General features: G+C 39.1%; 1 protein-coding gene across 2 annotated transcripts in view; it reads left to right on the forward strand.

Moving 5' to 3' along the window:
- The window catches only part of PARVA (parvin alpha), a 65,390-nt gene that overhangs the window by 36,444 nt on the left and 16,203 nt on the right, over positions 1-12,743 (forward strand). For both annotated transcript variants that reach the window (XM_067296141.1, XM_067296142.1), the window contains exons 2-5: positions 8,469-8,558; positions 8,658-8,728; positions 9,400-9,502; positions 11,753-11,893. In XM_067296141.1, coding sequence (XP_067152242.1) covers positions 8,469-8,558; positions 8,658-8,728; positions 9,400-9,502; positions 11,753-11,893 — 405 coding nt within the window. The remainder of the gene's footprint in view (positions 1-8,468; positions 8,559-8,657; positions 8,729-9,399; positions 9,503-11,752; positions 11,894-12,743) is intronic.

The following is a 12,743-nucleotide window of genomic DNA, read 5'->3' on the forward strand; positions in this document are numbered from 1 at the left end:
TCCCTCTCTCCCCTCCCTCCCTCCCCTCCCTCCCCTCTTCTCCCTCTTCTCCCTCTTCTCCCTCTTCTCCCTCTTCTCCCTCTTCTCCCTCTCTCCCTCTTCTCCCTCTCTCCCTCTCTCCCTCTGCCCTCCCTCTCCCCTCCCTCTCCCCTCCCTCTCCCCTCCCTCTCCCCTCCCTCTCCCCTCCCTCTTTTCCTCTCTGGGTTGTAAAAATACCTGGCCACTTACTCCAAAGCTTTTAAACCTTTGTCACAAAGTCATTCCTTGAAGACCGCCAGTTGTTTTTATAAAAGAGAAGCAGCTCTAAGAGCTGCAGTTTGAAAACTGTGGCTGCATGTGATATGTAAACCAATGCTCTGTCTTTGAAAAGAAATGTTAGCTTCCCAATGAATGTAGTCATTTTTCCAACTCCTCCAAGAAGTCATTTAGATTTTTGAGATGCAATGGATCTGGCACTTTTTTCTCCTTCAAAAACAAGGCTTATATACACAAGAAGAAATGAAAAAGAAATTCAGGAAATCCTCAGCTTGCTACTAGTGTGCCCTTACATTCCTAAGAACTATTTTGGGGTTTTCCCTTAGGAAAAGCTAGAACTTGTTGAGCTGGGAAAGACTTCTTGGAACAGATCATTGGTTTTGTCTTTTCTGCATGAGCACCCCTTGTTGATGTTGGAAGAGCTACTGTTAGCTGGTTGGTGATTCAGAGAACACAAGGCAAAAGTCGGTCCTGTAAAATCAGCTTCTCCACTCTGCAGTATTTGGAAACAAACTATTGTAGCCAGCTGGTGAACATGTAAGATGAACCATTGCCTCCCCTTGGTTAGGGTCAGGACTGTGCCAACTGGTCTATCTGACTCTCTTCCACATCTTGCTAGCTGTAAATTCTTTATAACTCAAGAAATACAGGCTTCCCGCTTTTGGTTTGGAGGATACAAATGCTCTCCCTGTCTCCATATAGCTCTGAGCATCCCGTGTAGTTCTGAGCTGTGTGGCACCTCAATAAATTGGAACTCTTAGCTGTCAAAGGATTTGCCTCAATAAAATAATACGCATGTAAGGATACCATGTGCAGACCAGTTAACAACTTGAAGGTACCTTCTGCACAAGGACCCTGCTATGGCATTTGAGACCTTTTCAGGAGTTTCAAGCTGCCGTCAGACTCACCGTAGCAAGTTCTGATAAGGACCTGGAATGGTCATAACATTTCATATATGCATAGTTAGTTCTGCAGTGGGGGGAAAATCAGAGTAGTTTGAACTCCTGTCTGCCTTTGTTCCTAATGCAGCCTTGAGGGTTTTTTTGTTTTTTCTCAATGATATTTAAAGTACTTCTATAGGGTGACAGGCTTTACAAAACATCTGCAGATACTGCTTATGTATTTTAAAAGATGTGTTGAGAGAATGTATTGAAGGTATGAATGGAATGACCGGCATCTACTTTAGCTTGACACCACTTGTTACCTCTTAGAAGCTACAGGAAAATTCTGAGAAAGGGCCTTCATCCCAAATGAAATGTGAAAGCATGTAAGGTTTAATGAGGCCACTTATGATGTCTCTAAGAAAATCATGTGTACGCTTTAAAAGGATTGTTTTTGCCCCTGTTTTTTTTTGTTGTTTCTTTTCACCTACTCAGACCAGGGATTTGTCAATCTATGGAGGGTTTTTTTCCAATTTATTGGAAAGAAGAAAGAGAGCACTAGGTACAACAAACTAAGCACTGAGGTACTTCTGAGCAGCTTTGGACTTTCAAGAAAGTTCAAGGCAATGAGCATTTAATTTGTATTGCATACATGAAAATTAAATTATAGCATTTCTCCCATTCTTTTTTCATGTACAGTATTTCTGTCGTTCTTTTTGCGTATGTGCCGTGTTTGGTTTAATGGAGAAATGAGAAAAGAAAATAGATTCTTTTTTGGAGACTGGGTACTAACGCAGTAACATTAAAGGGAGACACATTGTTGTCAGCCAGTTTGCATATTTATTTACTTTTACAAATGGCTGGCTTGGAGTCAGCAGTTAATGGAATGAGAATGATGTTCCTGTACAGATCATTTCCTGAGAAACATTTTCAATTACAAACATATCTCTTCTTTTCTTTCCTCATTTGTTATGTCTTGGAGAATAAATGGGGAGTAGCATTTATGACTTAAGGTTTATGTTCTGAAGACAATTTTAGCAATGATCCCCACATAAAAAGGCCCTTTTGTAGTTGCAGACGTATGTTTATGATGTTTTGTGCTGTGAATATTGAATTTCTGGTGGACGCTGTGTCACACTCTGCAAACTTGTAAACATCTATAAATCCATTGGATCATTTTAGTACCATGTGTAATGCAGATTTATTGTCTTTCGTGCAGATTTCTTTTGTTTCAAAATTAAAGCTGAGCTGCCAGAATGTACACTGGATGAATTATGTATTCAAGAAAATTAGGCAGTACCATTTTAGATTAATATTTTCTTTTACTTTTGTGGACTTTTAAGATGCACACACATTAGCATTAGAAAATAACATTTTGGATATGGCCCAGAAAGCAATTGCATAAGTTTGCTTGAGTAAACAGTACCATTTTGTGAAAGCTTAAACTTGGAATTTTTGAAAATGTTTTTGCGCGCGCTCTCTCTCTCTCTCTCTGACCATGTTAGGTAATTTGGATCTCTTCTCACATTTGCCAATACAAATTCAGAATTACTCCACTGGAATGATATCAGGATATAAAAGTGGAGTATGTGAGGGAGAACTGGAATCATCCTGAGCCAGTGAGCTGGTGTAAATCAGGATAAATCCGCTGAAATCTATGCAGATACAGTTATTTACACTCTGCATTGCAGGCTCTCGAGTCAATGAAAGAAGTAAAGCTGTGTAAAGCTATTCTTGTGCCTAAGTGGTTACAAAAGCAAGCCATCAAGGTCATGAGCGTTTATCAGAAACTTGTTCCCAGTAAGGAGAATATGAAACCAAAACCAATTAATCTAAATTTGGCTCTGCTGTAATTGAGTGGATATTGCTGTCTGTACAAGAGCAGCAAAGACATTTCCTATTGGAAATCAGTGTTTTTCAAAACATGCTGTAATTTCTGGCTTCATAAATGTATGTAGCATATGCATGCATGTTTGAACGTGGGTGTATATACAAATATCCAGTGTAACTCTGGCAATATGTTGTCTGCAGCTAGCTATCCAAGTTGGGCTTGTTCCAGGAAAAAGTAGCTTAAGATAGGGACACTGTACATAAAGCTACTGTCTGCTGTAGTAGTTTACAATAACAGGTAGTTTTTCTTTTGACTTTTTATAAAAAGCTTAAATTCCTGGAGTCATGTGAACGTCACCAACTATCAGCTTCCACAAAGGAAAACAAAGTATTTGTAGCCTTCAAAATGGCGGAGAAGATCTTGAATGGAAAAAAATGTTTTTTTGTTTTTTGTTCTTTTATTTAAGGCGTATATAAAGAAATGCAAAAGCATGTATGTATATATTTAAGTGTATATATATGTGTGTGTTTAAATCTTTTTTGAAAAATATTGTATCACTGTGCTCTTCCAACATTAATATTCAACTCTATAGATAATCACAAATTTACAGCATTGATCTGTTAGTGTTGTAGCACTTGAGTGATTTTAATTTTGTAAGTACAGAATCAGTGATGTGGAAGGACATGGCTTAGTACTCAGAGAAAGAGACCATTTAACACTACATCTTGCCCTATTTGTTTTAAGATTCTTTGGACAGATATAGAAAAGCAGCAGATATGCTAAAATACATCTAAGCCACAGAGAGTGCATTGGGTGATGTGGCATTTCTGGGCTCAGTTAAATTATAAGATGTGTTTTTACTCAAATCAGAATGTTATTAAGCACTGAATAATAAACAGAGCAGGAAAAAGCCTTTAGCACACAAAATAAACGAGTAAAAAACCCAAATGAAACTGTCTAATAAATACAGTGTGGAGCAACAGGCTGCATGTACTAGAGGAATTAAGCCAATTTAAACCGTATGGGCAGCACTCCCCTTTCAGATGTGCTCAGCTTCCAACAGTTTTGATGGCAGTTGGATGCATACATCAAAGGGCAAAGTTTGGCTCATAGCACCCACATGGATTTGATAGTGTAGGTTTATGACCTTGTAATCCTAGATCATCTGAAAGGGTAAGAACTCTGTCCAGCTTAAAATAGCTGCTGTGGTTGCTGTTGATAAAGGCTTGTGGACTCCCCAGCTCTGGGGTCAAATTTGGTGCTGGCATGATATGAGGAAGTCTGTTGACAGCTGATATCAGTGGAGTTGCACTTGATTACATCATAACAAATTTGGCAAGTGGAGATTAATCAGAAGTCTGGGAGAAAAGTATCCATTCCTTAGCCAGAATTAAAATTGGGACTTCCACATTGCCAATGCACAGAGATTTGTCTGTGCTATGTGCAACTCCATTGCTTTTAAGGATCTTGCCTTAAAAGTACATTCAACCCTCAATTCCACTCAGCCCAGTGATTATAAAAACCTGTAGGGCTGGGTTTTTCTCTCAGGTCCAAAAGTATAAAGCCCCTAATTATGCCAGATTAAGCAGGAAGGAGAACTAGCTCCATGGTAGTCCACATACTGGCTTCATCTTGGTAGCAGCAGCAGCAGCAGCAGCAGCAGAGGAGGTGAGAGGAGGAAAGCACTCTCCTCTCCTCTGCTGCTGGGGTCACTGAGTGGCCAGGGAGCCCCTGACGTGGAGCAGGCAGCCCTGGGGACATGCTCCTCTGGGTGCGCTGCCCCAGGCTTCAGGGGATAAGTTTTACTCCTATACATTAGCTGCTGTAGCCACGTCCCCTCTTCCCTTCCTGGGTTTTTATACTGTAAGACAGAGAGAAGAGGCCTTGCTGATGTTGTAAGTCATTCTTCAAAGTATTTCAAGAAATGAGATGATGTTCTTTTAATTTCAGCTGCTGCAAAACTTCTCCCAAAACCTGTGTGCTTTGTTTTTATTAAAATACTAGAATTGCTTATGTGATTTTCATGAAAATTAATTAAAACAAATGAATGAAAAGCAGCTGAAAAATGGATTCCTCTGCTGAAACTGTGGTATGCGAACTCATAACCTCAATCACATTTTTGTGGTTCCTCTATAAACACCTAAGTGTAGTGGTTTGTCATGGAAATTTTTTGATGGAAGTTCTTAGAAAGCTCTGGCTGTGTTACATAATACATTTTCTTTCTCATTGTATGCAGCTTGATATAATGCATATGTTCTTACCCGGTGCTTTTAATAGCATTATTAATCTGTGGCAAAATCTTTCCTCTTCCATATTGGGAAAGAAATGAAAAAGATGCTATCAGGCTCAGGGTTTCTCCATTGTGCTGGGGACAGGAGGACAGAAGGAGTCTATGGCAGGACTAACATCAGCCTGGAGTATGTATTGTGCACTGCAGAATGCAGTGTTGAGGAAGGAGAGCAGGGAGTATCTCTGTCCTCTCTGTCTGGCAAATGGGATCCAGCTGAGATCTTTGATCATCTGGAGGTGGGCTGTGGATTGGGTAGGCTCTGCATGTGGCTAGGGCAGGTGTGAGAAACGTATTCTGTTAGGGCTGGCTGCTCAGGGGCGACAAGACCACTGCTTGCCTCCCTCAAAGCAGGGCTTAGCCCATACTATACAGTATATACAGAACTCACAGTGCATTCCAGAACAGATCAGTTATATTGGATTTGTGTATTTTAATACGATTGTATTTGTATTTAATGTTCCCCTTTCACACAAAAATATATGAATCTTTTACTTGATCGTGTGATTAAAATTCAGAGATTAGGGAGATGTATGTTCTTTTTTTGATCACATATTCTTTGTTTGTTTTCTCTTTTTCCAGAAACTGTGATAATATGGTGATGGTCCTGTTATTAAAAGTGGGGTGGAGTAATCATGCATCATGCACAGTAGAGGACAAAAATGGAGGATTTCAGTGGGCAACTGCCATGTAAAGAATGCCTTATAAAGCATTCAGCTTTATAAAGTCCGCTCGGTCTCCTTGGAGAAGTCTCAGCAAGCTCTGCCAGTGGGTCTCCTCCTGGAGAGAGGAACCAAAAGCTTTTCACCACTGTCCTTCTCTAGGAAAATGAGCTGACTGCTTCCTCCAGTGTGTCCTGTCCAAGCAGAGCATCCAGCCCTTTGGGTTAGGAGACCTCAGTGGAGCCATGTAGCTTGAACAGGTTTTATTTACTCTGCTCCCTCCTGGGACAGTTTTTTGCCAAAAAGTTTTTTGCCTAGGAACTTTTGTGTGGAAGTTCTTCATGAACTAAACGTTTCAGAACAGAAAGACCTCCACAAGGAAGTTTTCTGTCCGCTGATTTTTTTCATGTCCATAACAATTTTGAACCAAAACAAAAAAAATATCAAAGAGGATAATAAAACCAACAATGATTTTCTCCAGGGAGTGCTAGCAGTTCAAAAAATTGCCATTAAGTGTAAACAGTGCCTGAGATTGTGCATGCTAGACCAAATTTGTGCTTGCTATAACTCCTCAGAACTTGATGGAGTTACATGAGGGATTAATTTGGTCCATTGCTTTCAGCCTTCAGTTTTAGAGGATATACAGCAATGCAGGGAACTATTATTGTCAACGTTATTTTATTGCTCTTTAGAGCTGCTCAGTATTTGTATTTTACAGATACATAAGCAGGATGAGTGTATGGAGTGAAGTTAGTATGGAAGGTAGTGGACTTTTCAAAGTTGTTTTTGCACTATTAAAAGCAATAAGCATTCTAACAGCCATTATTGCTATGAATCTTGCATAGATTCATGAGTACTGCTACACAGACTCTTAAAATGTGCATAGGCATTTCATCTGGCAGAGCATTTCACAAAGCATAGAAAATATCTGGAAAGTTTTAAGTACTGTTACCACACCAACTAACTAATTGTCACAGCATCCATGTGAAACTGAGCTATTTTTATTGCACACAAGAGGTTAAGACAGAGAGATAAAACAGTTTTCTAAAAGCTAAATTACAAGGCAGTCATAGGGCTAGGAACAAAACACAGGATCTCTGCTGTCACTTTCTACTTTTTTGTTTTCTCTGAACCTAATTTTTTTTGAGTCATTTTCAAATTAAACTGAGGAAGGTTGGTCAGTTTCAGGTAGTGAATCTGAAATGTTAGCTGGTGAATCTGCATGTACCGGTAAACCATGGATTTCAGTTCATTAAGTTATTTAAGTTTAAATAACAGGTGTTTTAATGACCAGTTCTTTTGAAAGTCTGTACACTGGAAAATGAGTGGTCAAAACAACATTGTTTGTCATTCAGAAGACAGTGAGCCTCTTTCCTGGTTCTGTAAATCAGATTTATACTGACTCCTTGGTTACAAAGCAGCTACAAATCTGGCTGATCACCGAAGCAGGTACCCGCCCTGCACAGTGCTGAGTAGTGTCCATAACTATAGGGTTAGTGTATTGGCTTGTTTGTGTTTATTCTCTTCTGTTACAGAGATCTGTTTGGGCAGTGCAGGCATTGTTTTGTCTTTGCAACCTGTTAAAATTGGGGTCACCTGGAGGCGTGAATGAAGTTGCTCTAAACCGTAGCAGGCAGAGAACCTGTACAGTACAGAACAGTGGCAGGATTAATTTTATGCTTCTTCTCTGGATCTCTCTGTTCCTACTGCCCCTAGAGCATGCATCACAAAGATGTTGCTTTTTGTAGCATGAGGGGACTTCAGGTGAGTTCTTAGCCATATTTCCTGACAATTGTGGGCATGTCCAAACGATGGGATTTTGGATTACTTCCCTGCTCCCATGTCCAGGTTCTCTCCCGGCAGGTGTTTGGACTCCACACGGAGGCAGTACTTTTGAGGATTCATTATCTGTGTCCTGCTGCCATGGTTTCTGCCAAGGAAAACTCAAGGGCACCCACTGGAAGCAACCCACAGTCTGTTCCAACTGGTCTCTGACAAAAAATCAAGAGGATAATAAAACCAACAATGATTTTAATAATGGAGGGAGCAGCATCCTGGAGCACAGGGTGCTGTGGCTTCACCTTCAATCTTAAATTGTCAGTCTGGCAGCTCCTATGCAGATGTACAGATAGACCCAGGTCATCTTAAGTAGCCAAACTTGAAGCACCTTCAGAGCCTGGGTGACATAGCTGAGAGGAGTAATTGTTTCCTTCAGCTAAAATGATTCAGTTTTTAAATGTCAAGACCATTAAAATGTGAGTGAGCATTTTAAAATTTGAGAAATAATGGGCCTTATCCTGAAAAAGCTTGGAGGAAATTGTATTGATTTCAGTACCATTACCCATGCAAAAGCTACATGTACAAGTAAAGATTTGTTTGACTGGGCCTCCCATTTTTGTTAGCTATATTTTATTGCTGTAATTATGCTCAGTGGCTTATCTAACAGTCATGTTCCTATAAAGAAATTAATACAATTAATGCTATTTTTAGCAAGAGTGAAATAGTAAGTAAAATTGAATTGAAATTTGACCAAGCTCTTTTTTATTTCCTAGTATCTGAATTACAGGAAGAAGGAATAAATGCTATTAACTTACCTCTCAGTCCAATTCCATTCGAACTAGACCCTGAGGACACTATGCTAGGTAATTCATAACAATTTTACATCTTAATGTAAAAGCTTGATGTAAAATAAAGTGTTATGCCTCTAATAGTTTCTAATATCTGTCTTTTAAACCTTCCAGAGGAAAATGAAGTCCGAACAATGGTTGATCCAAATTCCAGAAGTGACCCAAAATTACAAGAACTAATGAAGGTAATGAGAAGCATGTAAACACTTTCAAGAAAGTGAAACTATTTTTAATGTCGTCCCTGACTCTTTCATTTGAACACTTCAAAGCACTTAGACATTAATTAAATGAAACCCCATGGTGCATACATCCCAGTGAAATGGGCACATCATTTTTTGCAGTATCTTTAGATAAAGCACATAGAGACTAATGATTTGGATTAAAATACTGAGTCCTGGTTTTTAGTCCCATCCTGTTCCCGGTCTAAATTTACACTGATTTCCCTCTTACTCTTTTTGATTCTTGGTTTTGGGACTTTGCAAGAAGCTTCATTAGAAATGACCTCAGCACATTTTGCCTCCCAATAAAATATTAATATACTACTGAAATAAAAGGACAAGTTTCACTTAAGAAAGCACTGCCTCAGTGCTGTATTCGTCTAGACTTTGTGTTACATTCACTCAGCTACCTTGGAAGAGTCAAAGTGGTGTCTGAGTGCAATCAGCATGTATTTCTTATCTCCTTGTAAACCTAAGTCCTTCCTAATTTCGTCTGATGGCATTTCAGACTGATTGTGTTTTGAACCATTGCAGCTTTGATATTATTTTTGCTGAGTATTTTCATCGTTGTACAAAATGATGTTTTAAATTGCAAATGAACAGTATATAATCCTGCCAAACTTGTGTTTCCCATATAGGTATTAATTGACTGGATTAATGATGTGTTGGTAGGAGAGAGGATTATTGTGAAAGACTTGGCTGAAGACCTGTATGATGGACAAGTATTGCAGAAATTATTTGGTAAGAAAAAATATATATGCATGCTGTTGGGGCACTTTGTCAGTAAGTGGATCACTTGTTCCTACTTAGTGGCGTAAGTGTAAGATGATACCAAGACTCCTAAGTGATGTAAAAATAGCATTGTATTATGAGACTCTTGAGCAATAGGCTGTATGCTGCAGCGTAGAGGAAGCACAGTCTTTATAACTACAGTGCAATGTGTGGTGCTCTGTAGTTGATGAGAACAGCATAAAGCCTACCTGGGGTGCTAGAGAGGGAGGGTTCTTGTCTTGGCAGCAGTATCCACTCCAATTAAATTTATTATCTGCATATGTGCTGTACAAACGTAACTATGTTACAAGTGGAAAGTAAGTTTGAAAGTAAGGGTATTTTAAGTACAATGGTGGATGTTTTTAATCTGTGCTGGTTCCATACTAGTTTATTCACATCTTGAAGTTCCTCTGGAAAGTTGGAATTTTTCTGATTTGATGTCTGGCCCTTAACATTACTGAGGTAATGATGCCCAGTGGACTGCAAACTGAGCTTCAGCTGAGAAACAAATAGAGAAAAGAGACTGTTAATGCAGAGCTGGCATGTGATTTTTAACTGTTGGCTTGGAAGCCACTTTCTTAGTTATTACAGCTCATAAAGTTTCCAGTAAATTTCTTTTCAGTGTCTTAAACAAATCTTGAAACATCATGTGAGCGCTTCCAATAAAGGCTATATAGAGTGTTTCCCTCTATGAACGGCTAAACTGTTGAATATATTGTGATAAAATGGATATGGCCCAGACAGAGCAATTTGATTCTCATGGGCAGACCTCCAATGACTTCACACAAAACTGAAAAAAATGCACATTAGATAACAGCTTGACTCTTGAGTATACTGATCCAGTAATAACAGATTTCAGTGGAATCTTTACCCTTAATTCCCTGTGGATCAGGGAATTATGCTAACTAAAGACTTCTGTCTTGTTGTGAGACCATGCACAGGCTGATCTCTGTGCAGGTACAAGAAACCCTCAGAGGCAGCAGCCTCTTAGGCAGCATTCATATGCTAGTAACTCAGCCTCACTATGTTTGGGAAGATATTCAGTTGACTTTGAGAACAAGATCAACTCTTACAAAGCTTAATAATATATTCTTTTATAGAAGTAAATTCATAGGAGACAAAGTGTTTTATTTTGTGTTGTTATCAGGGAGGCTCTATTGCTAAATTTTCTTCACTTACTATTAATGGTTGTGAGGTTCCTGACAGTTACACAAAAACATTAGCAACCATTGGCTTTCTTGGTAATAATCATGGAGCTTGTTTGTCTTTTGACTCACATCTCTGTTAAATCCATGGAGCAGAGTACTGGTACTCTTGAGTTAGGACAAACATCACTTTTACTTTTTTTCATGTTCAGGTGGGTTACCCATTTCCATTTTGCACATCTTAATCTATCTTCAGTTAATTGAAACCTTGTTCATGCTCACACTGTCAGTAGTTTAACAAAGTCATTTCCTTTTGATTGATATGTTTAAACCATTAGAGTATACTGTGTAGACACAGTTCACACCAGACTTTTACTGATTTTGCTTAAATCTGGTTAAAACAAGCTAAACCGTATTTATATAAGCCCAGCAATCTGTATCCATTATTAATAAACCAGTTCATAAAATTGCAAATTTTGAGTGCAGACAAGGGCTATTGTTTCATAGAAAAAATTTGTCCAAGGTTTTGGTTGCTTTCAAACCTCCAAAAATATTTGTTTGCATTTATTGGGTGCATCTTTCACCTATATAAATGTGGTATCACTTCACTTTTATCACAGGTGGGCCAAGTCTGTAAATCTCTGGAGACTGAGGGAGAAGCAGTAAGAGTGGAACTGGTGAAACAAATCTTAAAGTCTCTTTCAGGTTTGATAGTCTGCTGTACAGGCCACTAACATAGAGAATACACTTTATCCAGTAGTAGTAGAAGTAATGGGCCTTACCTTCTAGTTTGATGTTCCCTAAAGGGAGTTGCAATAGATCTTTATTAGCCAGTAGTGTGGCTTTCATTAATACTTTGCCTTTCCCCTGACAATGGGGAAATAAAGGGAAAATGTGGACTGTATCTTTAGGAGTTCAGAAGTGCAGGGGAAAGTGACTCTGGAAGGAAAGGCTGAGAGACCAGATAATTTTAAAACTAGAATGTCTAATATCTCCTGAATATATGTCTGGGTGCATGGAATTCGTGTTTCTCATGGAGTCAACTGGCTGCTTTTTTTCTTCTGTTATCACACAGAGAAACTTGAAAGTGAGAAGCTGAATGTTGCTGAAGTTACTCAGTCTGAAATTGCTCAGAAACAGAAGCTACAGACAGTTCTTGAAAAGATCAATGAAACCCTTAAACTCCCTCCAAGAAGCATCAGGTGGAATGTTGACTGTAAGTCGCATGTTTTCTACGCTGTTCTCATTTGTTGACAGCCAAGAGCTTATAGGTACTACCTGGAATTCTTAAATATCTGATGCTAAGGGGAGACTGAAACCTGGTATTTATGGTAGGAACTGCTCTACGGTAGAGGGAGGTAAGAAGAACAGGAGAACGGATGCAATGCAGTCTACGTTCTCTACTGCTGCTCGACCTCCAATGTGAATAAACCGCTGCCTTTTCAGGGGCTATCAAAATACAGTATTTCTGTTCTTAAATCTGAGTGAATACCAGATTAAGTTTTCTGTTGCTTAATTGGTTTGCTGAAGGGAGCAAGTAGTTGCATAAATGTAGTAGGTGGGCTGAAGGAAAGGTCCAGAGACTCCTCTTTTGTATAAGATGTGCAGCATACGTATGAATGATATTTCTGATTGTTTAGGATGAAATCTGAACCACTAATTTGATTAAAAAATTCTCATCAAGGTCAGGACTTCACCCTTCCTGTTTTACTGTATTAACAATGAACATAGCAATATCTACATAGAAAGGCTATCAGTAGCACAGCAGGAGTTATCTTAGTGGAAATGTGTTGTGGGAAGTAGGTTGTCAACCCTTTTAGAAAATAAGCCTCTTCAGTCTGCTTCAGAATCATTTGACACTGGTGAATACTTTGAACAGAATATAACAGTTATTCTCCATCTACTCCACCTGTCTTGACCTGGGCTGTTTTGTATCAGATGTTCTGTTCACAACAAATCTGTGACAGGGAGAGAAATAGCTCCAGGGAGGAAGAGTGAACTTTAGGCATGGCTGACTTTCCCCTTCATGTGGTCCCACTGAGTTTTCTGTCCCCTTCTCTCTCCAA

The sequence above is a fragment of the Apteryx mantelli genome, chromosome 4, assembly GCF_036417845.1.
Source record: "Apteryx mantelli isolate bAptMan1 chromosome 4, bAptMan1.hap1, whole genome shotgun sequence".
NCBI lineage: Eukaryota > Metazoa > Chordata > Aves > Apterygiformes > Apterygidae > Apteryx > Apteryx mantelli.